Source organism: Aquarana catesbeiana, linkage group LG03 (assembly GCF_042186555.1).
Source record: "Aquarana catesbeiana isolate 2022-GZ linkage group LG03, ASM4218655v1, whole genome shotgun sequence".
NCBI classification, from domain to species: domain Eukaryota; kingdom Metazoa; phylum Chordata; class Amphibia; order Anura; family Ranidae; genus Aquarana; species Aquarana catesbeiana.
The window spans coordinates 708,338,684-708,362,281 of NC_133326.1; the positions used below are offsets into that span (position 1 = coordinate 708,338,684).

General features: G+C 44.4%; 1 protein-coding gene across 4 annotated transcripts in view; it reads right to left on the bottom strand.

The window, feature by feature from the left end:
* Positions 1-2,811: 2,811 nt before the first annotated feature.
* Positions 2,812-23,598, bottom strand: part of LOC141133628 (beta-1,3-galactosyltransferase 5-like) — a 404,153-nt gene continuing 383,366 nt past the window's right edge. For all 4 annotated transcript variants that reach the window (XM_073623112.1, XM_073623110.1, XM_073623113.1 and 1 more), the window contains exons 2-3: positions 9,932-10,517; positions 2,812-6,113 (exon numbers count right to left, since the gene is read on the bottom strand). In XM_073623112.1, coding sequence (XP_073479213.1) covers positions 5,656-6,113; positions 9,932-10,511 — 1,038 coding nt within the window. In that variant the 5' untranslated portion in view covers positions 10,512-10,517 and the 3' untranslated portion in view covers positions 2,812-5,655. The remainder of the gene's footprint in view (positions 6,114-9,931; positions 10,518-23,598) is intronic.

Sequence of the window (23,598 nt, forward strand, 5' to 3'; positions counted from 1 at the left end):
TATGTGGAGTTTCTCCTTTTGATCTTTCCACCGGAGGAGCTATACGGTGAATGGAATACCTGAATGTGGGGGACCGTTTGGTGGGGACCCTCACCTTCCAGCATCTCTACTAACAGATGAAGCAGCATTCCACTTATTGCCGTTCGTGTTATCACAAGCTTACCTTGACTCCGAAGCCGCTGGCCGGGGAGCCCACCACTCTTGGTAAGAGTATTTTATACATACCTATATCCACAATTTCAGCCTTATCACTTCGGTATACGGGAACCATCCTGGCTGTTCGGAGGGAGTTCAAGCGGCCAAGTATCTAGGTGTACCTCCATAGGTCCAACATTGGGACTCACATCTGATTTAAATTTAGTTTGTTTATGAACATTATTTATATATTATTGCACTTATATTGGGAGGAATTTTTCATAATTTCTATATTTTTTATGTTTTCATATACCAATATAACACACGTATTTGATATGATACTTGTTTGTAGCGGATATATACGTCTGCTGATATCACGTTTTAGCATATTTTGTGTTCATTCACGGGATTCTAATTTAAACACTACGTTTTTTTATTTCCCCCTCATGGGGATCTTTCTTTTTAGATAGCACATCTATTAATCTCTACATAGATATCCGCTTTAGGGTATTGTAATCAACCTTCTGTCTGGTTATACTTTATTGGATACAGTATAATATACATCTGATGAGGCAGACTATAGGGGTGTTTACTCAGGGATTTCACTACTTCTTCTCTATAGGATTTGAACAAAATTCTATTTGATTAAATACCTCACTGGGAAGTTTTGGCCCTCTGATTGATATTTCAGTGGGTCTGACCCAAATGAAGAACAAGTTCACTTTAGCGCCACACTGTATTTTTTATGGTGTATATATACTGGAATTTTTATTTATTTGATTTATACTAGTAATGACGGCGATAAGCGACTTGTAGCGGGACTGTAATATTGCAGTGGACAATCTGACACTGACACTTTTGACACTTTGTGGGAACCAGTGACACCAATACAGTGATCAGTGCTAAAAATATGCACTGTCACTGTACTAATGACACGGGCTGTGAAGGTGTTAAACAGCTAGGGCGATCAAAGGGTTAAACGTGTATCTAACTAGTGTTTTTGTGTTTACTGTGAGGTGCCTTCACTAAGGGATGTGCTTTGCAGGAAAACAAAATCCAGCACATCCCTGCTGACAGGACATAGCTCTGCCTTGTTTGCATACCCTGTTTCCCCGAAAATAAGACCTAGCGTGGTTGTCGGTGATGGCTGTAATATAAGCCCTATCCCCCAAATAAGCCCTACCCTGTTTCCCCAAAAATAAGCCCTACCCTGAAAATAAGACCTACAAGGACTTTAACTAGGGCTTATTTGGGGGGTAGGACTTATATTGCAGCCATCACCGACAATCACGCTAGGTCTTATTTTCAGGGAAACAGGGTAGACAGAACTCCGTTCTGCCTTTCTCCTCACCGATCAATGGGTGCTGGCGGACATGCATTAGCTGACACCAGTACCAGTGGTGGCCGACGGAATTTTTTTTTTTTTTGGCGGGGGGGGGGGGGGGGGTCGGTGGGACGGTCGATCGGCGGCGGCTTCCGCTGCTCTCCACAGGTCTCCACGGCGGTGGCTTCCGCTTCCTCCCTCCTTCTTGGTGGCCAATTGGCAGTCGTCTCTTTTCGGCCAATCAGAAAACGGGTCTCATACCTGCTTCTGATTGGCAGAATTGAGGATCAGTGTAATATTCATTCGCTGTTGTAACACTTGGGTGGGCTCATGGCGCAATGCTCTGCGCCACCCTGTTTTGAAGCCTATTAGAGCTTATGGCTCTAATCAGGTGCTTAAAACCAAAAAAACACCCCCACCGCTGTAATTCAGGTGCCCGGCGTCCTGAAAGAGGCTGGACGCCTGAATAGGGGGTGGCCGCGGCCATGGATAGATTCATGCTATGGATGTATCTATTATTCAATTAGGGGGTGGCGAGGATAGAGGGGGCGCCACTGGCTGACACCCACTGATTGGCTTGTGCTGTGATTAGTCAGCGCCGGCAATGCAGGCGCATGCAGAAGCGGGTGGAATGACAATAGGTAGTCTTCAACTTGGGCCGTACTGGACCTCAGAGAGGATTTTCTTACAGAGAAGAGATGAGTATTGCAGGGAGTCTGGGGGGATTTAAAGCTAAAGTCCAACTTGCTTTTAGTTGCCTTCCCTGGTTCATCCTTTTTTTTCCCCTCATCAATATGCTGATGAAATTTTTAAATGAAACCTTTCCATTTTCATGATATACCCTCCATTACACCCACCCAGTGATGGAGAACTGTGCTTGTCAGTGCAATGCAGACAGACCATGGCTGATGGGAAGGGCTGGCAGTCCTGATGTTAGCAATAAGCCAGGTCATGGGGGGAGTTATGCAAATATCCATGCCTTAAGGAGGGGATGCCATTCTGGAGGAGTGGTCGTTTCTCATGGAGACCACCCTAGGTAATACCCACAGGTGATGCCGAGCCTCTGGAAGAACTGAAACCCAACGAATCAATGGGGCAGGCCAGCGATAGTCAGGCTGGGAAGGAAAGATCTAGACAATGCTGGACGTTCTCCAGCCAGGAAATTAGGTGGTCTCCATCCAGGAAATGAGGCAGACTCTCGACTTCCTGTAGGTTCTAATGCACATTGTGGGAAGCCATTTTCAGTCCAGGAGAGGAGCCGGTACAACTGTGCAACACTGAATGGAGGGCTGGATGTCAACTTTAAATACCAAAAAGACAGACTACTGTACTAACAATAATTCACAGAAATGTTTATGGAAAAATATAAATTTTAATTAGAATTCAGAACAGTTGAAACTGTGTAATATTATAAAGTAACTGAATGTCTTTCCATAAATATTCACATTTTAGAGCAGAACAATATCAGTACTAAAGAACGTCAACAATCAGTGCAGGGGTCAATTTACCTTCTTGCCCCTGGAAATTCAATAGTTGGGAGCTCTAGACACTGAAGATAAATGTGGACCATGGCGGCATCAATGCTGTTATGGTAATTCCAGGCAGAAAAATCTTGCTTTGTTTAATTTGTGAATTGCTGTAAGTCCAAGTGATCTTGTTTTTGGGATAGATTTGTTTTAATGATAAACTCCGCTAAGCCCGATTTGTATGTAATTTGCCCTACTATAATTTTAGAAAACCTAAGAAAAACATTCTGTTAGGGCCCTTTTTTGTTCAAGCATGAATGTGCACAAAGCTAGCTCTAAAAAGGCTTTGACCACTTTAGTATGGAGGAAATTGAATATCCTGCACAGAGCCCTGACCTCAAACTTACTGAATACATCAATTGCTCGCCAGGTCTTATCCAACATCGCTACCTGAACTTACAAATTGTGTGGGAAGCCTTCTGAGATGAGTGGAGCCAGCTCTGTAAGGACATGGATTGACCAGTTTGCTGTGGATGAACTTGGGTGGTCTACACAGAGCCCTGACCTCAACTCTACTGAACACCTTTGGGATGAACTGTAATGTCAATTGTAAACCAAGTTTTTTCATTTAACATTCGTACTTGACAAATGTCCCTTTGGCTGAATGTACACACATTCCCCCCCAGACACACTTCAGAATTGTGTGGGAAGCCTTCCCAGATGAATGCACCCATAAGGACATGGTTTGACCAGTTTGGTGTGGAGGAACTTGAGTGGCCTGCATGGAGCCTTCACCTCAACCCTACTGTACACCTTTGGGGATGAATTGGAATGTCATTTGTAATCCAAGTCTTCTCATTTACCATTCGTACCTGACAAATGTTCCTTGGACTGACTGGACACAAATTCTCCCAGAAACAATTCAAAATTGTGTGAGAAGCCTTCCCAGATGAATGGAACCAGCTCAATAAGGGCAAGGTTTACCTGCATGGAGCCTTCACCTCAACCCTACTGTACACCTTTGGGGATGAATTGGAATGTCAATTGAAAACCAGGTCTTCTCATTTAGCATTCGTACCTTACAAATGTTCCTTTGGCCGATTGGGTGAATGCAATCAGATCCATAAAGACATGATTTGACCAGTTTGGTGTGGAGGAACTTGAGTAGCCTGCATGGAGCCCTGACCTCAACCCTACTGAACACCTTTGGGAAGGAATTGGAATGTCATTTGTAATCCAAGTCTTCTCATTTAGCATTCGTACCTTACAAATGTTCCTTTGGCCGATTGGGTGAATGCAATTGGATCCATAAAGACATGATTTGACAAGTTTGGTGTGGAGGAACTTGAGTAGCCTGCATGGAGCCCTGACCTCAACCCTACTGAACACCTTTGGGAAGGAATTGGAATGTCATTTGTAATCCAAGTCTTCTCATTTAGCATTCGTACCTTACAAATGTTCCTTTGGCCGATTGGGTGAATGCAATTGGATCCATAAAGACATGGTTTGACCAGTTTGGTGTGGAGGAACTTGAGTGGCCTGCATGGAGCCTTCACCTCAACCCTACTGTACACCTTTGGGGATGAATTGGAATGTCAATTGAAAACCAGGTCTTCTCATTTAGCATTCGTACCTTACAAATGTTCATTTGGCCGATTGGGTGAATGCAATCAGATCCATAAAGACATGATTTGACCAGTTTGGTGTGGAGGAACTTGAGTAGCCTGCATGGAGCCCTGACCTCAACCCTACTGAACACCTTTGGGAAGGAATTGGAATGTCATTTGTAATCCAAGTCTTCTCATTTACCATTCGTACCTGACAAATGTTCCTTGGACTGACTGGACACAAATTCTCCCAGAAACAATTCAAAATTGTGTGAGAAGCCTTCCCAGATGAATGGAACCAGCTCAATAAGGGCAAGGTTTACCAGTTTGGTGTGGAGGAATTCAAAATGTCCTACATAGAGCCCTGACCTGACCCCTACTGAACACCTTTGACCTTTGGGATGAATTATAGCATATTGTGATGCTGTGATTGGCCACAGCTATCAGATGGTACAGGGTACTGTGAATGGCCCAGGTGCAATGTGATCACTGGTGACCAATCACAGATCACACAGTAGTAAACATTGATCTCATGAATGGATTCCATTCATGACTGTTTACTAAGTAACATGTGATCATACAGAGATCACGTGGTATTGGGGCCGATCACATCGGCCCGATACGATCATGCTGCTGCGTGCCCCAGGGGGCTTGCACAGTGCGCATGAGCAGGGCGATGTACTGGTACATAACGGTGCCTGCTCAAGTTGCCAGTCAGCAGTAAAATTACTGTTGGTCAGTCGGCAAGTGGTTAAATAACATGAATAGATTAATGAATTTAAACATATAAATAAATAAAAAAAATAAATTGTGATAGTTGTCCTATAGAAATGTGAATGCCGCTGAGTACAGGCGGTAACCACATCATTTAGAGGTCTTATCCAGCGAAGTGCCCCAGCACTGGACACCATACTTGCTCAGTCAATTATCACCTTTAAAAAAAATGCAATAATAATGCCACAATATGGGACCTTCCAATCTGCCTTCCTATAAATAATTACTAATATTATAAAAATATGGATCCATTATTTAGCCTCCACCATCCAGTCAGATGTGTTTTTAGTCCTTGTTTTGAGCAATGAGTTTTTTCCCTGTCTGTTGCAGTGCTTTGTCTGTATGTCTGTCAGCTTGGCGTGACTTCGACCTTGCGGCATTCGCTGTTCTGTACTTCCCGCCATATCCGTGCCATGTTCTCTGCATTAATACCATGGACCACCAGTGCTTCTTTGTACCTACACACATCGTACTTTAATCCTCGCACATAGAAGCGTCTGTCGTGTCGAAAGGTTAGGTTGGCCGCCACACTAAGAAATCCAAAATATACGTCGTCCAATGGGAAAACAGGGAGTAGAAGTGAGACATTGTACAAGTCGTTCACTGAGGCTCCTGGGAACAGAAAACCACCACCGGATACAAAACCTGGATAATATTCCTGAGGGTACAGAGTCTTTGTAATGCTGTATTTGGTCTCACGCATGACAGGTGGCCTATGCTGGTGGAAACCATGAATTGTATCTGGGGATCCATATTCTGTAATATACTGTACAATCACGTCTGGGTTCACAAATTCATCATCGTCAACTGTAGGGAGGAAAAAGTCACTTATGTATGAAAATAACTAACCATATATATATTATCTATCTAGAAAGCAGAGACATATTATTTTATTAATAAAAACTTCCCCTCAGCTCTTGTGTGTAACCATATCTCTGCAAACTCTCCCCACCCTCCTATCATGTGTGATTACATCTCTGCATCCCCTCACTTTCTCTGTTCTGTGCAACTGTGAGTGGCTGCAGAGACATAGACACACAGGAGAGGAGAGGAGTGAGAGGCTGCAGAGACATAGACACACAGGAGAGGAGAGGAGTGAGAGGCTGCAGAGACATAGACACACAGGAGAGGAGAGGGGTGAGAGGCTGCAGAGATATAGACACACAGGAGAGGAGAGGAGTGAGAGGCTGCAGAGACATAGACACACAGGAGAGGAGAGGAGTGAGAGGTTGCAGAGACATAGACACACAGGAGAGGAGAGGAGTGAGAGGCTGCAGAGACATAGACACACAGGAGAGGAGAGAGGACAGAGACTGCAGAGACATAGACACACAGGAGAGGAGAGAGGACAGAGACTGCAGAGACATAGACACACAGGAGAGGAGAGAGGAGAGAGACTGCAGAGACATAGACACACAGGAGAGGAGAGGAGTGAGAGGTTGCAGAGACATAGATACACAGGAGAGGAGAGGGGAGAGAGGTTCCAGAGACATAGACACACAGGAGAGGAGAGGAGTGAGAGGCTGCAGAGACATAGACACACAGGAGAGGAGAGGAGTGAGAGACTGCAGAGACATAGACACACAGGAGAGGAGAGGGGTGAGAGGCTGCAGAGACATAGACACACATGAGAGGAGAGGGGTGAGAAAGCTGCAGAGACATAGACACACAGGAGAGGAGAGGGGTGAGAGGCTGCAGAGACATAGACACACAGGAGAGAAGAGGGGTGAGAGGCTGTAGAGACATAGACACACAGGAGAGGAGAGGGGTGAGAGGCTGCAGAGACATAGACACACAGGAGAGGAGAGGGGTGAGAGGCTGCAGAGACATAGACACACAGGAGAGGAGAGGGGTGAGAGGCTGTAGAGACATAGACACACAGGAGAGGAGAGGGGTGAGAGGTTCCAGAGACATAGACACACAGGAGAGGAGAGGGGAGAGAGGTTCCAGAGACAAAGACACACAGGAGAGGAGAGAGGTGAGAGGTTGCAGAGACATAGACACACAGGAGAGGAGAGGGGTGAGAGGCTGCAGAGACATAGACACACAGGAGAGGAGAGGGGTGAGAGGCTGCAGAGACATAGACACACAGGAGAGGAGAGGGGTGAGAGGCTGCAGAGACATAGACACACAGGAGAGGAGAGGAGTGAGAGGCTGCAGAGACATAGACACACAGGAGAGGAGAGGAGTGAGAGACTGCAGAGACATAGACACACAGGAGAGGAGAGGGGTGAGAGGCTGCAGAGACATAGACACACATGAGAGGAGAGGGGTGAGAAAGCTGCAGAGACATAGACACACAGGAGAGGAGAGGGGTGAGAGGATGCAGAGACATAGACACACAGGAGAGGAGAGGGGTGAGAGGCTGCAGAGACATAGACACACAGGAGAGGAGAGGGGAGAGAGGTTCCAGAGACATAGACACACAGGAGAGGAGAGAGGTGAGAGGTTGCAGAGACATAGACACACAGGAGAGGAGAGGGGTGAGAGGCTGCAGAGACATAGACACACAGGAGAGGAGAGGGGTGAGAGGCTGCAGAGACATAGACACACAGGAGAGGAGAGGGGTGAGAGGCTGCAGAGACATAGACACACAGGAGAGGAGAGGAGTGAGAGGCTGCAGAGACATAGACACAAAGGAGAGGAGAGGGGTGAGAGGATGCAGAGACATAGACACACAGGAGAGGAGAGGGGTGAGAGGCTGCAGAGACATAGACACACAGGAGAGGAGAGGGGAGAGAGGTTCCAGAGACATAGACACACAGGAGAGGAGAGAGGTGAGAGGTTGCAGAGACATAGACACACAGGAGAGGAGAGGGGTGAGAGGCTGCAGAGACATAGACACACAGGAGAGGAGAGGGGTGAGAGGCTGCAGAGACATAGACACACAGGAGAGGAGAGGGGTGAGAGGCTGCAGAGACATAGACACACAGGAGAGGAGAGGAGTGAGAGGCTGCAGAGACATAGACACAAAGGAGAGGAGAGGGGTGAGAGGATGCAGAGACATAGACACACAGGAGAGGAGAGGGGTGAGAGGCTGCAGAGACATAGACACACAGGAGAGGAGAGGGGTGAGAGGCTGTAGAGACATAGACACACAGGAGAGGAGAGGGGTGAGAGGTTCCAGAGACATAGACACACAGGAGAGGAGAGGGGTGAGAGGCTGCAGAGACATAGACACACAGGAGAGGAGAGGGGTGAGAGGCTGCAGAGACATAGACACACATGATTGGAAAGCTCCTAGCTTTCCCTTACCCGCTGGTACCTGTGCTGGGAGAGCGCAGGGTGCAGGCTCTCGGCACAGCTTTGTTAACAATTTGGTTTCGCAGATCATATGCAGCCTCTCTGCGTTAAGGCCCACACGCCGAGAGGCCACATAAATGCGTATGGCTGGCGCAAAGGTTCTCCGCCAAAAATGTCTGTCAGAACACACAGCAAAAAATAGGTGTCCCTGAATTTTTGGAAAGGTTGGCTACTATGCAGGAAGCGGGCTTCCTGCAGAACACATGAAAGGGTTCTGCTACGGGACCATAATAAAGGGCCCCTGCAACGTTAGTAAAGGGCGCTGGAATCAGTGGCAAGGGCCCTGGGACCGATGGAAAGGGCCCCGGGTCAGGGTTAGGGGGATCCTTCATGGTTTCTTCCATCGGAGCATTAAAGGTTCTAGTTATGCCTCTGTTTTTTTGTGATCAGTGCAGTCTCAGGAATCATGAAGTTACCTAGGAGGGGTAATTCCTCTTTGAACAAAAAGTTAGATAACTCTACATATCTTCAAAGATTTGTGTTTTCTGGGGCAAAAGATATGATATAACAGCGACTTCAATGCAATCCAAGCTTAGTTATTGTAATGAGTGTAGGGTAGGAAGGACTCTACCTAAACCCCTTTAGGAACAATCACTCCATTGTCCAACAGGTGTCCTGGAAGTTATATCAGCTTATCCTTAATGCGGTAGTAAACCGCAGATGAAGAAAAAAAAAATTCCCCTGCAAGGCAATGTCATAATGTGCTAGCATGCATTGCATACTAGCACATTATGAGAGACTCACCTTAAAACGAATCCCCCTAGTGCTGCGCTGTCACCGCTAAGAGGGCTTCCATCTTCCCCTGGTCTTCCTTCTGGGTTCGCAGCCTCCAGCTACATGAGTGGCCGAGGGAGCAAAGACATGAGCTTGCTCTGAAGGCATGGGCTCTGAAGATGGTCCAGCATGGACCATCCATACCATGCACATGTGCCGGTGATTGTCACTGGCTGCATGCACTCTGAATATCTTCTATACAGTGCAAATTTAGAAGATTTTCACAGTACCTATAGGTAGGTCATATTATAGGCTTACCTGTAGGTATAAGTGATAAAACAGAGTTTACTACCACTTTAATGCCTAAATTTGGTTTCATTTGGTTATTAACAGCATGGAAATGCCAACTGTGTAGAGTAGAAGTGTACAGGATTGGCAGGCTGCCAGCATTCTGCTTCCATAGATAGTAATAGCAATAGAGGTAAAATTTCAGTGCCTCTATTGTGAATTTTGAGGATGAATTTCTCCACAATGTTCATAATTACAGAAGTTCTTGCTTTAAATGGCTTGTTTGGAAATACCTTAGTGTGCCTAGTCTGGGAACTTACCTTTAAAAATGTGGTCCACTTGTGGTAACTTGAGATACAGCCACTCCAAGAAGCAGCGTTCTTTCAAGGACAAGTTATGGTGTCCTTCAGTCATGTCCCATTGTAGAATGTCACCGTACTCTTGGCTCTCACGTTTGGCCATTTCCATATGTCCTTTCACACCCGTCTTTCCCAACAAAAATATTGGTTTAATTATGTATCCATTTATCTCTCTCTCTTTAGCCCATGTCTTCCGCAGTTCTGATCTCCTTAACCCAGTACTGGGTTGGGATTTCACCGCCAGGATCAGCAGTTTTTGTTTGCTTGCTCCTTGTTCCTTTTGGTTTGGCTCCTGGATGAGTGTGCAATTGTAACTCTGTAGTTGGGGGAACTCCGCCTCAAAACTGTTTAGATTCAGATGATAAGTGTAATTGCCACGGAGCAGGGTAACTGACTGCCTCATTATGGGGAGCGGCGTTCTGGCTGGTGTTGGGGCAAGGTGCATCATTTGGGTGTTGCTCTTGCTGTTCACGATCCATCTCATCAGAAAAGTCGTGATAGAAAACAAGGAGGCGCTTATGAGGATACGCTTATGCCTCATTGTGCCCTGGATAGAGACAGTAAGAATTTGAATACAATCATTTAAAAAAAAAAATTTATTTAATTCACTTTTCTAAACATACGTGTCCTATTTTCCTTTTCTTTATTTTATTATTTTTTACATTTTTCTCAACAGCTGTTTAATCCTGAATTGAACATTCAGTTTAAATCAGCCATACATTCCAGTTGGTTTTCTTCAGAAATAGCCACAGCTTGAGTAGAAATACCTGAACTCTGCCAGCAAACTACAGAGAAGGACCCTTGCTCCCTGTGCGGAAGCAGTGGTCTCTCTGGAGAAGTCTGACATGCCCCCTTCTGAGTCAGAGCTAGAGTTCTCCAATCAGCAGGGAGCATGAGAGCTACATATTGCACAACTATAGGTTGGACTCAGTAGGGCAGTGATGGCGAAACCTTGGAACCACAGATGTTTTGGAACTACATTTCCTATGATGCTCAACTACACTTCTGAGTGCATGAGCATCATGGGAAATGTAGTCTCAAAACATCTGGGGTGCCAAGGTTCGCCATCACTGCAGTAGGGTGTGTGGTGGACCTCTGTAGAGGGACCACTGCTTCCACACATCAAGCAAGAGTCCTTCTCTGCAGCATGTTGGCAGGGAACAGGCTTTTCTACTGTGACTGCTTTCTGAAGAAAGTCTACTAGAGAACTGTGCTCGGCTTTTGTTTTGAAGCACCTGGAATGTATTTAAAGTATTAAAACTGAAAGTTCAATTGGTCTTTAGGAGTTGGATCCTTCTTGTTCATGAAATAGGCAAATAAATTAAAAAACAAAAAAAAACAAAATAAAAACAAAAAACAAATTAGAGCACAACCTTCCCATTTGGTTGAGTCTTTCAGAGACAAAAGGATACAAACATGATTTCAATGGGCGCTGCAGGGCTTTTTTTTACCGTCCTACAAGCGCACCGCTCCAGTGTGAAAGCACTCGGGCTTTCACACTGGAGAGACAGGAGCAGCACTTTACAGGCGCTATGCAGGCACTTTTTTTTTTGCGCTATAGCGTCTGTAAAGCGCCTCAGTGTGAAAAGTAGCCTTCAGTTTTGCAAATAAAAATACAGGGGATAGTGGCGCAAAACTGCGGCATACAATGTAAACGTAAGTCCATACAAGAGTCCTTTGAGCTGTGTTGCTCTAGTTATGAGATGACAGTCTTTTGTACCCAGGACAGCCTTGCAGAGGGGGGGGGGAGTTGAAGCAAAACTCCAAAACATGTGAAAAGGGAAACAGAGAAAAAGGCGCCACTTAAGTAAAATTGTTTTTGAAGGAGCAGTGATTTTAATGATGCTTAGAGTGGAGCAATAAAAATGTAAACATTTCTTTAAATATAGTGCCTGCTGGGTCTCTTTAGCTTGCCTGTAAAGTAGCGCATCTGTACCGTGTATAGAACCTGCTGCAGCAAAACTGACATAAGAAAAGGGAAACAGAGAAAAAGGCGCCACTCAAGTAAAACTGTACAATTTTAATGAACAAGGTGCATTAAAAAACTCAAATTGAAGTTTCTTTATAGAGGCATAGAGAAGTCCAGTGAACATCAATCTCCGTTCTGGCTGGTAGCATCAGTCTCTTCCTGTGAAGCTGTGTGAATCAGAGCCCACGCCATGTCCACCAGGTGTCTTCCAGCTCTCAGACGGGAACTAGAACAAGGTCTGGAGCACAGTCAGCAGGTCTCAGGTAAGGGATTGAACGCAGCGCATGGCGGGATGACGTCACGGACATGATGCAATGCGTTTCAGAGCGTGGGCAGTGATGAGATGGAGGCACTGCACGCTCCTTTGTCAAGCTGATCTGTATAGGCTGTGAACAGCCTTTTTTTATGCCTCGGTGGTATCGCCACCTGGTGGGGATGATTGTAAGTGCACTCTATACAACAATAGAGGCTTACAATTGTAGGCGCAAGGATGAAACATGTGCAATAAGCAAACAGGGGACTGCATAATTAAAAAAAAATGTAAATACATATACACACAGACACACATGTAATTTCCCAAAAACATACTATATGGATTAAATGTCAATATGTACTTAAATAAAATAAGAATAATAAAAATAAAAAATTAACTAAATAGTAAAATATGCACTTTTAAACGTATAAACAACCAACCGATGATACATATATTGGGAGACAACTAGTGAGAATATAAAAAAAAAAAAAGGATATTCACATGGGAAGGACAAAGATATATTAATGCCCGAGAAATATATAAACCAGAAAAAACAATTATTAAAATAAATTTTATATTAAAAGGGCATATATATATATATATATATATATATATATATATATATATATATATATACACATATATATATACACACATATATGGGGGAAAACTTGGCCCCCATTGCCACACCCTTCTTCTGCAAGAAAAACTGGTTATTATACAAGAAATAATTGGTCTGTGCAGAAAAACAGAGTAATTCCATAATGTAACATTGATGGAACAGCAGGGATCTGTTTACTAGTGGACATGAAATGTTCGACCGCTGACAAACCCAATCTATGTGGAATGCAGGTATAGAGGGCCATGACATCGGCCGTGACCAAGAGAAGGTCATCTTGATAATACCCTCCAACCAGCGTATGGTGTCGCCTGTATCCTTAAGGTACGAAGGGATTGCTCGTACAAGTGGCTACAGATGGAAATCAATGTAGCGGCCTATGCGAGATGTCACAGAGTCTATCCCGCTCACAATGGATCTACCTGGGGGCTGTGTGGCATTCTTGTGCACCTTGGGGAGATAGTACATAATGGGGATACGGGGAGCCACTGGTACTAAAGAATCTCTCTCCTTTTTGTCTAAAATCCCTTGCCGGAAGCCTTTTTCCACCAAATCAATCAATCTGGTCTTAATGGGATCATTGGGCAATAATGTGTAAGTGTTATCATCACTCAAGATCCGACACATTTCAATGTGGTAGTCATTTTTGTCTAGAACCACAAGGCCTAGACAACCACAAGGCCTGGAGGGTATTGATTATCAAGATGACCTTCTCTTGGTCATGGCCGATGTCACGGCTCTCTACACCTGCATTCCACATAGACTGGGTTTGTCAGCGGTCGAACGTTTCTTGTCCACTAGTAAACAGATCCCTGATGTTACATTATGGAATTACTCTGTTTTGCTACACAGACCAATTATTTCTGGTATAATAACAATTTAATTAAATAATTGCCACGCAAATAATGATACATTTTTGTGGGTACCTTCATCCTTCAATCATTTTTAAATTAGAGGGAAATGGAAGGGGAGGAAGAAAAATTCATAAGGACTACTCCAATCCAGTCCTACCTCACCACCCAAAACATTTTTTTTTTTTTCTCCTTGGACTATTCCGGTACCACATACAGACATATGATTATAGGTAAAAGTTAAATTTATTCAAAAAACATCAATTTAAAAAACATCTATATGAACACGATATAGACATCACACATAACTGTTATAATTCAAAAATTGCAGTGACATTTAAAAGTGCCCATAAATGTAGTTGAAGGCTGTAGTTTAGAGTGCTTGAAAACGTGACCTCAACAGTTTTGCGGATTGACCGCCTCTTCAGGAGGCGTCCAAGTGAGTTCTCTAAGAATCAATAACTACAATTACACATACAGTGAATAACAATGAATACATTGACAGTAACGTAACATTGGAGTGGTAATTGTTTTCAGATAAACAATTATATAAACTCACCAACCACTGCCCAAACTGGGCTTAGACGGCACTGTGAGATGCCCAAATATGGGCGTTCCCCCGGGGGCGAGCACAGGGGTTTTTTTACGGCAGAGTACACTGATATACAAAAAGAATGAAGAGCATATCAGATAAAGAAATAAAATATAATCAATTATGAATAAGTGCCCGGGTGAAGTAAAGAATAGAATGAAGTGACCAGGGGGAGAAGAAGGAGAGGGAAAAGAATGAAGGAGAAGGAGGGGGGGAAAGGGGGGGAGGGAGGGGAAAGAGGGGGAGGGGGAAAAAGGGGAGGAGGGGGAGGAAAAGGAGAGGGGGGGGAGAGGGGACGGGACCAGGGGGAAGGGGAAAATAAGGGGAAGGAGGGGGGAAGGGGGAAGGGAAAAAAGGGGGGGAAGAAAAAAGGGGGGTAGGGAAAGAAAGGAGGGGAGGAGGGGGAAAAAAGGGGAAGGGAAGAGAGGAGGCACACAGAGGCAGAGGGGAGGAATGAGGGGAAAAAAGGAGGGAAAGAAGAGGGGGGGAAAAAAAGAAGAAGGGGGGGAAAGGGGGGGAGGGGGCAGAAAAAAAAGGGATGGAAAGGTAAAAGGAAAAAAGGGGAGGAAGGAAAAAAAATAGAGGCAAGAAAGAGGTGAAAAAGGGAAAGAAAGAAAAACGGAGTGGGGGGAGAAAAGAAAAAACGGAAAAGAAAAATGATCAGAACAACAGCTGAAAAAGGGAGGAGGGGGGGAAAATTGGAAAGGGCAGCCCTCCACCTGTAGTGCATCTAATCAATCAAATATTAGTTGATTGGAATAATTGGAAAAAAAACACCCACCATTGCTTTGGTATCAATGAGGGCTCTATAACTGTCACCCTGGATTTATAATACTTGGGGACCGTATAATTTGACAATTATTTCAGAATGAAGCATTGCAGCTTTTGAAAACAAAAGGCTAACAGGTAGATACTGTAAATATCACTGATATTGTCACAACGGACCTGTAAGATCAAACAAGAAAGAGAAAAGGAAAGGAATGCCGTCATTCTCTTTAAAGCAAACAACATTCGTTGGCTGATAAGAAGCAGGAAGAGGAGAGAAAAACAAACCTAGCAGAGGTTCATATGTTACTTACTTGTGGTCCACCCGTCTGTAAGTAGCCTGCCGAGTGTCTGCCGTGTATACAAGACCGCCATGATGGCGGCCTTATATGCCCCCAACCCAGAAGACGTGCGGCGCCGAAGCATCCGCGTCATCGTCTCCGGGTCAGGCTTTCACCTAGTGTGCAAGCGCGGAAACTTTACCGCGCATGCACCTAGCCCATTACAGTGGCGGTGGATTACACCGCTGAAGGAGGCGGATGAAAAGAGGCCCGATCCGAGGGAGGGGCCCCTCCTCTGCCTGGAAAGCCACATGCCTGCCACTAGGGGAGAATAAACTCCTCACGCCACACACTGGTGGTGAGCACATTCCATTGTTAAAGTCAAAAGAACAATGTATTACATACAGAAGATCTGTGCATTGCATCCGATCACCAATCCGGATGCATGCATCAATGGCTTATTAAACAATCAGCTTAAACAATCTTGTAATATTGTAATAATAATACAAATTAATATATAAAGTTACAGAAACAGAACCAGTCATTTTGTTAAAGAATTTTTTCTTGGCATTAATTAGACCGCCTATTATTCTCACGTAGTAGAGATAAGGCAAGAGGGACCTCCGGTGAATGAGCAAAAACAATAAGGAAAGGAAAAAGTGGGGGGAAGGGGGAAGGGGGGGAGGGGGGAAAGGAGGGAAAAGGAGAGAAAAAAAAAAAGGGAAAGAAAGGAGGAATAGATCAATCTAATGTCGTTAAAAAGGTAATGACCTAGAAAGTTGGGCGTCAAGGGGGGGGGGGGGAGGAAAGGGGGAAGGGGGGGAGGGGAGGGGGACCATCAGGGAGCGGCAGCAAGACTGGGCAGGCCACAGGCATCATCATTTCTACTGTAAAAAGTGCTTATACGTATGTGCCTCATTGAGGCCAGGGGGGGTAAGAGCATTCAATCGTTCTATCCAGAACGATTCCCGTTTGAGGATTTCTCGATCCCAGTCACCCCCTCTGGGGTCCTCTGGGATAACCTCCAATACAGTGAATTTAACATAGTGAAGGTTGAATTTGTGGTGGATACCAATATGGCACCCCACCGTAGTGAGTTTACCATTTGTTGATGCATATAAATGATCTCCCAGTCGTTGCCTCAGCTCCCTAATGGTCTGCCCCACATAAAACGCCCCGCAATCACAGGTCATTAAATAAATAATGCCTCTCCTGCCACAATTAGCCGAATGTCTCGGGAGTAGTAGCTCACCGTTGGGGAGCACTAATTGGTGTCCCTCTAAAATCCAGGGACAGTGTGGACAGTTGCCACATTTGTAAGTGCCACGGGGCTCTTTAGGTGTAGTCCTAGGGGTTCTATAATGGCTATGGGTAAGTCTATCTCTCAAAGAAGTAGCCTTTCTGAATACTAGTTCAGGGGTGGATTTAATGTATTTTTTAACAATGTGATGATCAGTCAATAAATGCCAATGTTTGGACAGTATGTTGCGCAGCTGATGATGATGAGTGAAATATCTGGTAATGATTGCGGCATTGAAAGGTCGTTTAGTACGGGAGGGGACCATACAGTAATGTCTGACGATCCAGGGCAAAGGCTCTATTAAATGCTTTTCTCAAGTTGGTGTGGCTGTAACCGTGTGCTAATAAACGTGTACGTAATGCGTCAGCCTGTCAATGGAAATCCCCGTCCTCCGTGCAGTTTCTCCTTAGTCTCAAATATTGGGCATAAGGGATACTGCGAATTAGAGGACGGGGATGTGAGCTAGACGCATGTAGTAGCATGTTGCCCGCCGTAGGTTTACGGAAAAGATCTGTAATCAATTTCCCTGAAGAGTTCTTTGTGATCTGTACATCAAGGAATGAAACACTCTGAATATCATACGTATACGTAAAGTATAGGTTGAATTGATTGTTGTTCAGCCTTTCTATAAAGATGTTAAGAAGTTCTACGGTCCCTGTCCAGATAATTAATAGGTCGTCAATAAACCTATGCCAACATAAAATATGGTCTAAAAAAGGTTCTAATTGTTCATCCCCAAAAACGCTACGTTCCCAGCCACCAAGATATAAATTGGCATAAGACGGGGCACATGAGGTGCCCATTGCGACACCTTGGGTTTGAAGGTAAAGTTGATCCATAAAGGTGAAAAAGTTCTTAGTAAGGATAAATTCCAGAAGCTTTAAGATGAAATTATTGACCGGCCATGTGTTATGGTCTTGCTCCATGAGGAAAGATCCAGCCATCCGGACGCCCTGCTCGTGGGGGATGCTCGAGTATAGAGCCTCGACATCAACAGCCACAAGCAGGGCGTCCGGAGGGACTTGAATCCCCTCAATGTGTTTTAATAAATCCGTGGTGTCACGAATATACGAGGGTAAGCTTTGTACGTGTGGCATTAAGAATGTATCTACTAGGTTACGTGCATTTTCTGTAAGTGATCCTTTGCCCGATACAATTGGTCGGCCTGGAGGTATTGTCAAGTTTTTATGTGTCTTTGGGAGCGCATAAAATGTTGGTGTACGTGGCATCTGGGTATTGACGAATTTCAAGGTATCCTCGTCGATGAGGCCCTCCCAGAAGGCCCCAACTACGAGGTGCCTGAATTCGTCAATTGTTTGAATGAAAGAGATGTCTATAGGGGAATACCAACTGGGGTTGGATAAGATTTTTAGACACATGGTTTGGTACTGTTGATGCGTCATCAGTACCAAATTTCCACCCTTATCTGACTGCTTAATGATTAAGTTGGGATTTTTTTGAAGTTTTCTTATGGCTCTATTTTGTTCAATGGTTAAATTTGATGATGATGTTACCCATTGTTCTTTTTTGAGAGATAGAATACATTCATGTAGGAAGGCCCAGATGGAGGGGCATGTCATTAGATCGGGAAAGGCTCAGGATTTGAGTTTAAGGCTATTTGGGTGGTCTTTGTGTATTGGAGTAAAGTTGGTGTTGCTTGAGTTTATTTTGGAAAGATCGTTACTGATATCAACATCCTGTGAACCCACTGCTCCCTCGTCATACAGGAGCATTAGATCACGCAATGCTCGGAATTCAGCCATAGAGAAATTTTTGGTTCGTTCTGCCAACTCTTTCTCCAGTCTCAGCTGTTTCCGATCGTGATCGAAAATATAACTAAATGTTAGATTTCTGGCAAAGAGATAGAGATCTTTTATGGTCTCATAGATGTTAATAGGTTCCATAGGGCAGAAACCCAGTGCTAATTGTAGGACTTGTTCTACCTCAGGGGATAGTGGATAGGGTGTCAGAATGATAATGTTCAATGTATGAACATTACCATTTTTGGCTCTGCTGTGTCTAATTGTGAGAAGTGCCTGGGTGCGGGGTTTTTTGTACATGCGCGTCCAGATTCCCTTGTTTGTTGGGTTCTGGAGTTGCCTGCACTAAAAAACCTGGTTGTGACAAAAGTGTCTGAATGTTAGGTTGTAATAATTTGGGAATTATATTGTGTAGAGCGGGTTGTGTAGCTCCCTCAGAGGGGGTCTGCAAACCCGTTCTAGGTGCTTGTTGTGTTTTGAGTGTTTTTCCGTGCTGTTTACTCTTTTTGGGAATTTCTTTCCCTTTTTCACCTCTTTCTTGCCTCTATTTTTTTTTCCCTTCCTCCCCTTTTTTCCTTTTACATTTCTGTCCCTTTTTTTTCCGCTCCCCCTTTCACCCTCTTTCCCCCCCTTCTTCTTTCCCCCCCCTCTTCTTTCCCTCCTTTTTTCCCCTCTTTCCTCCCCCCTGCCTCTGTGTGCCTCCTCTCTTCCCTTCCCCTTTTTTCCCCTCCTCCCCTCCTTTCTTTCCCCCCCCCCCTTTTTTCTTTCTCCCCCCCCTTTTCCCTTCCCCCTTCCCCCCTCCTTCCCCTTATTTTCCCCTTCCCCCTGGTCCCGTCCCCTTTTTCCCCGCTCTCCTTTTCCTCCCCTCCTCCCCTTTTTCCCCCTCCCCCTCTTTCCCCTCCCACACCCCCTTCCCCCCCCCCTCCCTCCTTCTCCTTCATTCTTTTCCCTCTCCTTCTCCCCCTGGTCACTTCATTCTATTCTTTACTTCACCCGGGCACTTATTCATAGTTGATTATATTTTATTTCTTTATCTGATATGCTCTTCATTCTTTTTGTATATCAGTGTACTCTGCCGTAAAAAAACCCCGTGCTTGCCCCCGTCTCACAGTGCCGTCTAAGCCCGGTTTGGGCAGTGGTTGGTGAGTTTATATAATTGTTTATCTGAAATTAATTACCACTCCAATGTTACGTTACTGTCAATGTATTCATTGTTATTCGCTGTATGTGTAATTGTAGTTATTTGATTCTTAGAGAACTCACTTGGACGCCTCCTGAAGAAGCGGTCAATCCACGAAACTGTTGAGGTCACGTTTTCAAGTACTCTAAACTACAGCCTTCAACTACATTTGTGGGCACTTTTAAATGTCACTGCAATTTTTGTATTATAACAGCTATGTGTGATGTCTATATCGTGTTCATATAGATGTTTTTAAAAATTGATGTTTTTTGAATAAATTTAACTTTTACCTGTAATCATACGTCTGTATGTGGTACCGGAATAGTCCAATGAAAAAAAAAATTTTTTTTTGGGTGGTGAGGTAGTACTTGATTGGAGTAGTCCTTATGAATTTTTCTTCCTCCCCTTCCATTTCCCTCTAATTGAAAAATGGTATAATAACAAGTTTTTCTTGCAGAAGAAGGGTGTGGCAATGGGGGCCAAGTTTGCCCCCAGTCTCGCCAACCTTTTTATGGCCCTGTGGGAGGAGGATGTGGTCTATGCTTTACAGCAACCAGAACTGACCTTATGGGCCAGGTACATAGACGACATCCTCCTCCTATGGAAAGGTGATGAGGAATCCTCACATGATTTCATGGCCATTCTAAATGATAATGAGATGGGGATTGTGTTGACTTATGACATTAGTCCTACTACCATTCATTTTCTTGACCTAGAAATCTCCATTGTTGATCATCGGCTTGTAACTAAAACATTTTTCAAGCCGACTGATCGCAATGGATATATTCCCGTTGACAGTTGTCACCACAGTCCTTGGTTGGAATCCATACCCCGTAGTCAACTACTGCGGATTAGAAGAAACTGCACTGACTTACCAGATTTTTTCCAACAAGCGCAGTCCTTTAAGTCGCAATTTGTTGAGAAGGGATATCTTCCCACGGTCATTGATGAAGAGATCAATAAGGTCCCTTCACTAGATCGACATATGCTTACCACCGTACAACCTAAGCGTGTGCCTGATACAAAGTTTAAATGGTCCTTTGTTACACAATTCTCTGTGCAGCATAAGCAAATAAAAAGCATCTTTAATCATCACTGGAATGTATGGAAAAATTACCCACTCTTGGGTCCAGGACTCCCAGATAAAGCGGGAGTTATTTACAGGGGAGCTCCGTCCTTAAAGAGTCGGATTGCCCACAAACCCTCCAAAGAAACCCACCTTTTTTCAAGATTCCAAAGGATATTATCCATGTAGGAAATGTAATGTTTGCATACATAATGTTTGTGGATGGAAGAAAACTGAAAGTTTTGAATCTACCACCACGTCTACTATTTACAAAATGAGGCACTTCACTACATGTGCTACACGCTACATTGTTTATCTGATCACATGCCCATGTTAAAAGCAGTACGTGGGACGTACAATTAGATCATTCTCTGTCAGAGTCAATGAACACATTACCTGTATTAAACAAGGCCTTACTACTCACAGTGATCCCAGACACTATTTACATTTTAATGACAAGAACCCCATTGGCACCAAATTTCAAGTAATTGACAAATTTATTCCACACTGGAGGGGTGAATCAGGCATTAGGGGGGTCTCTAAACTAGAGACCTTCTGGATATACCAGCTCAAGGGCTATTCCCCTCATGGATTAAATATCGAGTGGGATATTAATGCGTTTATTAATAAATCTTGAATTAGAATACCCCTTTGTGAGGTGGACCATCTAGTTATAGTTGTGTTTTTTCTTTCTGCATTTTTTAGATTCATGGTTCTGATGTATTGCAGCGCTTTCCATATTTGTTTTCTGTCTAGTCTAACAGTATGTGATGATTAGGGATGAGCCGAACACCCCCCGGTTCGGTTCGCACCAGAACCCGCGAACGGACCGAAAGTTCGCACGAACGTTAGAACCCCATTGACGTCTATGGGACTCGAACGTTCGAAATCAAAAGTGCTCATTTTAAAGGCTAATTTGCATGGTATTGTCCTAAAAAGGGTTTGGGGACCCGGGTCCTACCCCAGGGGACATGTATCAATGCAAAAAAAACTTTTAAAAACGGCCGTTTTTTCGGGAGCAGTGATTTTAATGATGCTTAAAGTAAAAAAAAAAAAGTGAAATATTCCTTTAAATATCGTACCTGGGGGGTGTCTATAGTATGCCTGTAAAGTGACGCATGTTTCCCATGTTTAGAACAGTCCCTGCACCAAATGTCATTTTTAAAGGAAAAAATCTCATTTAAAACTGCTTGCGGGTTTAATGTCATGTCGGGTCATGGCAATATGGATGAAAATCAGTGAGACAAACGGCATGGGTACCCCCCAGTCCATTACCAGGCCCTTTGGGTCTTGTATGGATATTAAGGGGAACCCCGCACCCAAATTAAAATAAGGAAAGGTGTGGGGCCACCAGGCCCTATATACTCTGAACAGTAGTATACAGGCGGTGCAAACAAGACAGGGACTGTAGGTTTGTTGTTAAGTAGAATCTGTTTGTAATTTTGAACATTTTTAACGTGTTTAGCTCCAGCCAAAAAATCTTTTCTAAGCTTTTTGGAAAACATAGGGAAGGGTTATCACCCCTGTGACATTTGTTTTGCTGTCTTTCCTCCTCTTCAGAAGATTTCACCTCACTTTTTTGTCCCAATGAAAAATGTTTTTTGAAAATTTGGGGTTTTTTGTGGAACAAGGATTTGAAAGCATCAGTGGAAAGGAGAAATTGTTTTCCCATATTAACTCTTACAGGAGAGAATTTCCCTTCCTAGGGGTAGATTTCATCTCACTTCCTGTTGTCTCCTTCCGTTTGCAAGTAGGAGTCGTTTGTAAGTTAGATGTTTGAAAGTAGGGTCCTGCCCTATATACTCAGCAGAAATTTGGGCCTTAGGTGTTGCTGTGGCCACAACACTGTAAGCCCTCACAGGGCCCTGCTGTGAAATATTAGATCAAGAATTGTAATTACATGCCCCTGTTGAACAGGAGCTGAAAAATTAGGCCTTAGGCACTGGTGCTGGTGCCACAACACTGCAACCCCTCACAGACACTCTAGTTGGAACGCAGGAACGAGCCCTGCTGCAAATTATTGCTTCAAAAATTGTAATTACACGCCCCTGTTAGACAGGGGCAGAAAAATTGGGCCTTAGGCACTGGTGCTGGTGCCACAACACTGCAACCCCTCACAGACACTCTAGTTGGAACGCAGGAACGAGCCCTGCTGCAAAGTATTGCATCAAAAATTGTAATTACACGCCCCTGTTAGACAGGGGCAGAAAAATTGGGCCTTAGGCACTGGTGCTGGTGCCACAACACTGCAACCCCTCACAGACACTCTAGTTGGAACGCAGGAACGAGCCCTGCTGCAAAGTATTGCATCAAAAATTGTAATTACACGCCCCTGTTAGACAGGGGCAGAAAAATTGGGCCTTAGGCACTGGTGCTGGTGCCACAACACTGCAACCCCTCACAGACACTCTAGTTGGAACGCAGGAACGAGCCCTGCTGCAAAGTATTGCATCAAAAATTGTAATTACACGCCCCTGTTAGACAGGGGCAGAAAAATTGGGCCTTAGGCACTGGTGCTGGTTCCACAACACTGCAACCCCTCACAGACACTCTAGTTGGAACGCAGGAACGAGCCCTGCTGCAAAGTATTGCATCAAAAATTGTAATTACACGCCCCTGTTAGACAGGGGCAGAAAAATTGGGCCCTAGGCACTGGTGCTGGTGCCACAACACTGCAACCCCTCACAGACACTCTAGTTGGAATGCAGGAACGAGCCCTGCTGCAAAGTATTACATCAAAAATTGTAATTACACGCCCCTGTTAAACAGGGGCTGAAAAATTGTGCCTTAGGCACTGGTGGTGGCGCCCAGAACCAAAAATGTTCTTACAAGCTATCAGCGTGATGATTGAGGAGGAAGAGGATAATTACTCAGGGATAGTCACTCAGCATCAGCATAGGCAGTCTTTGAAGGGATCTGAGATTTCAAAAAAAATTATTCGGTTACATCAGCATCAGGTGCTTGGTAGCTGGTGGTGATCCAAGACTCATTC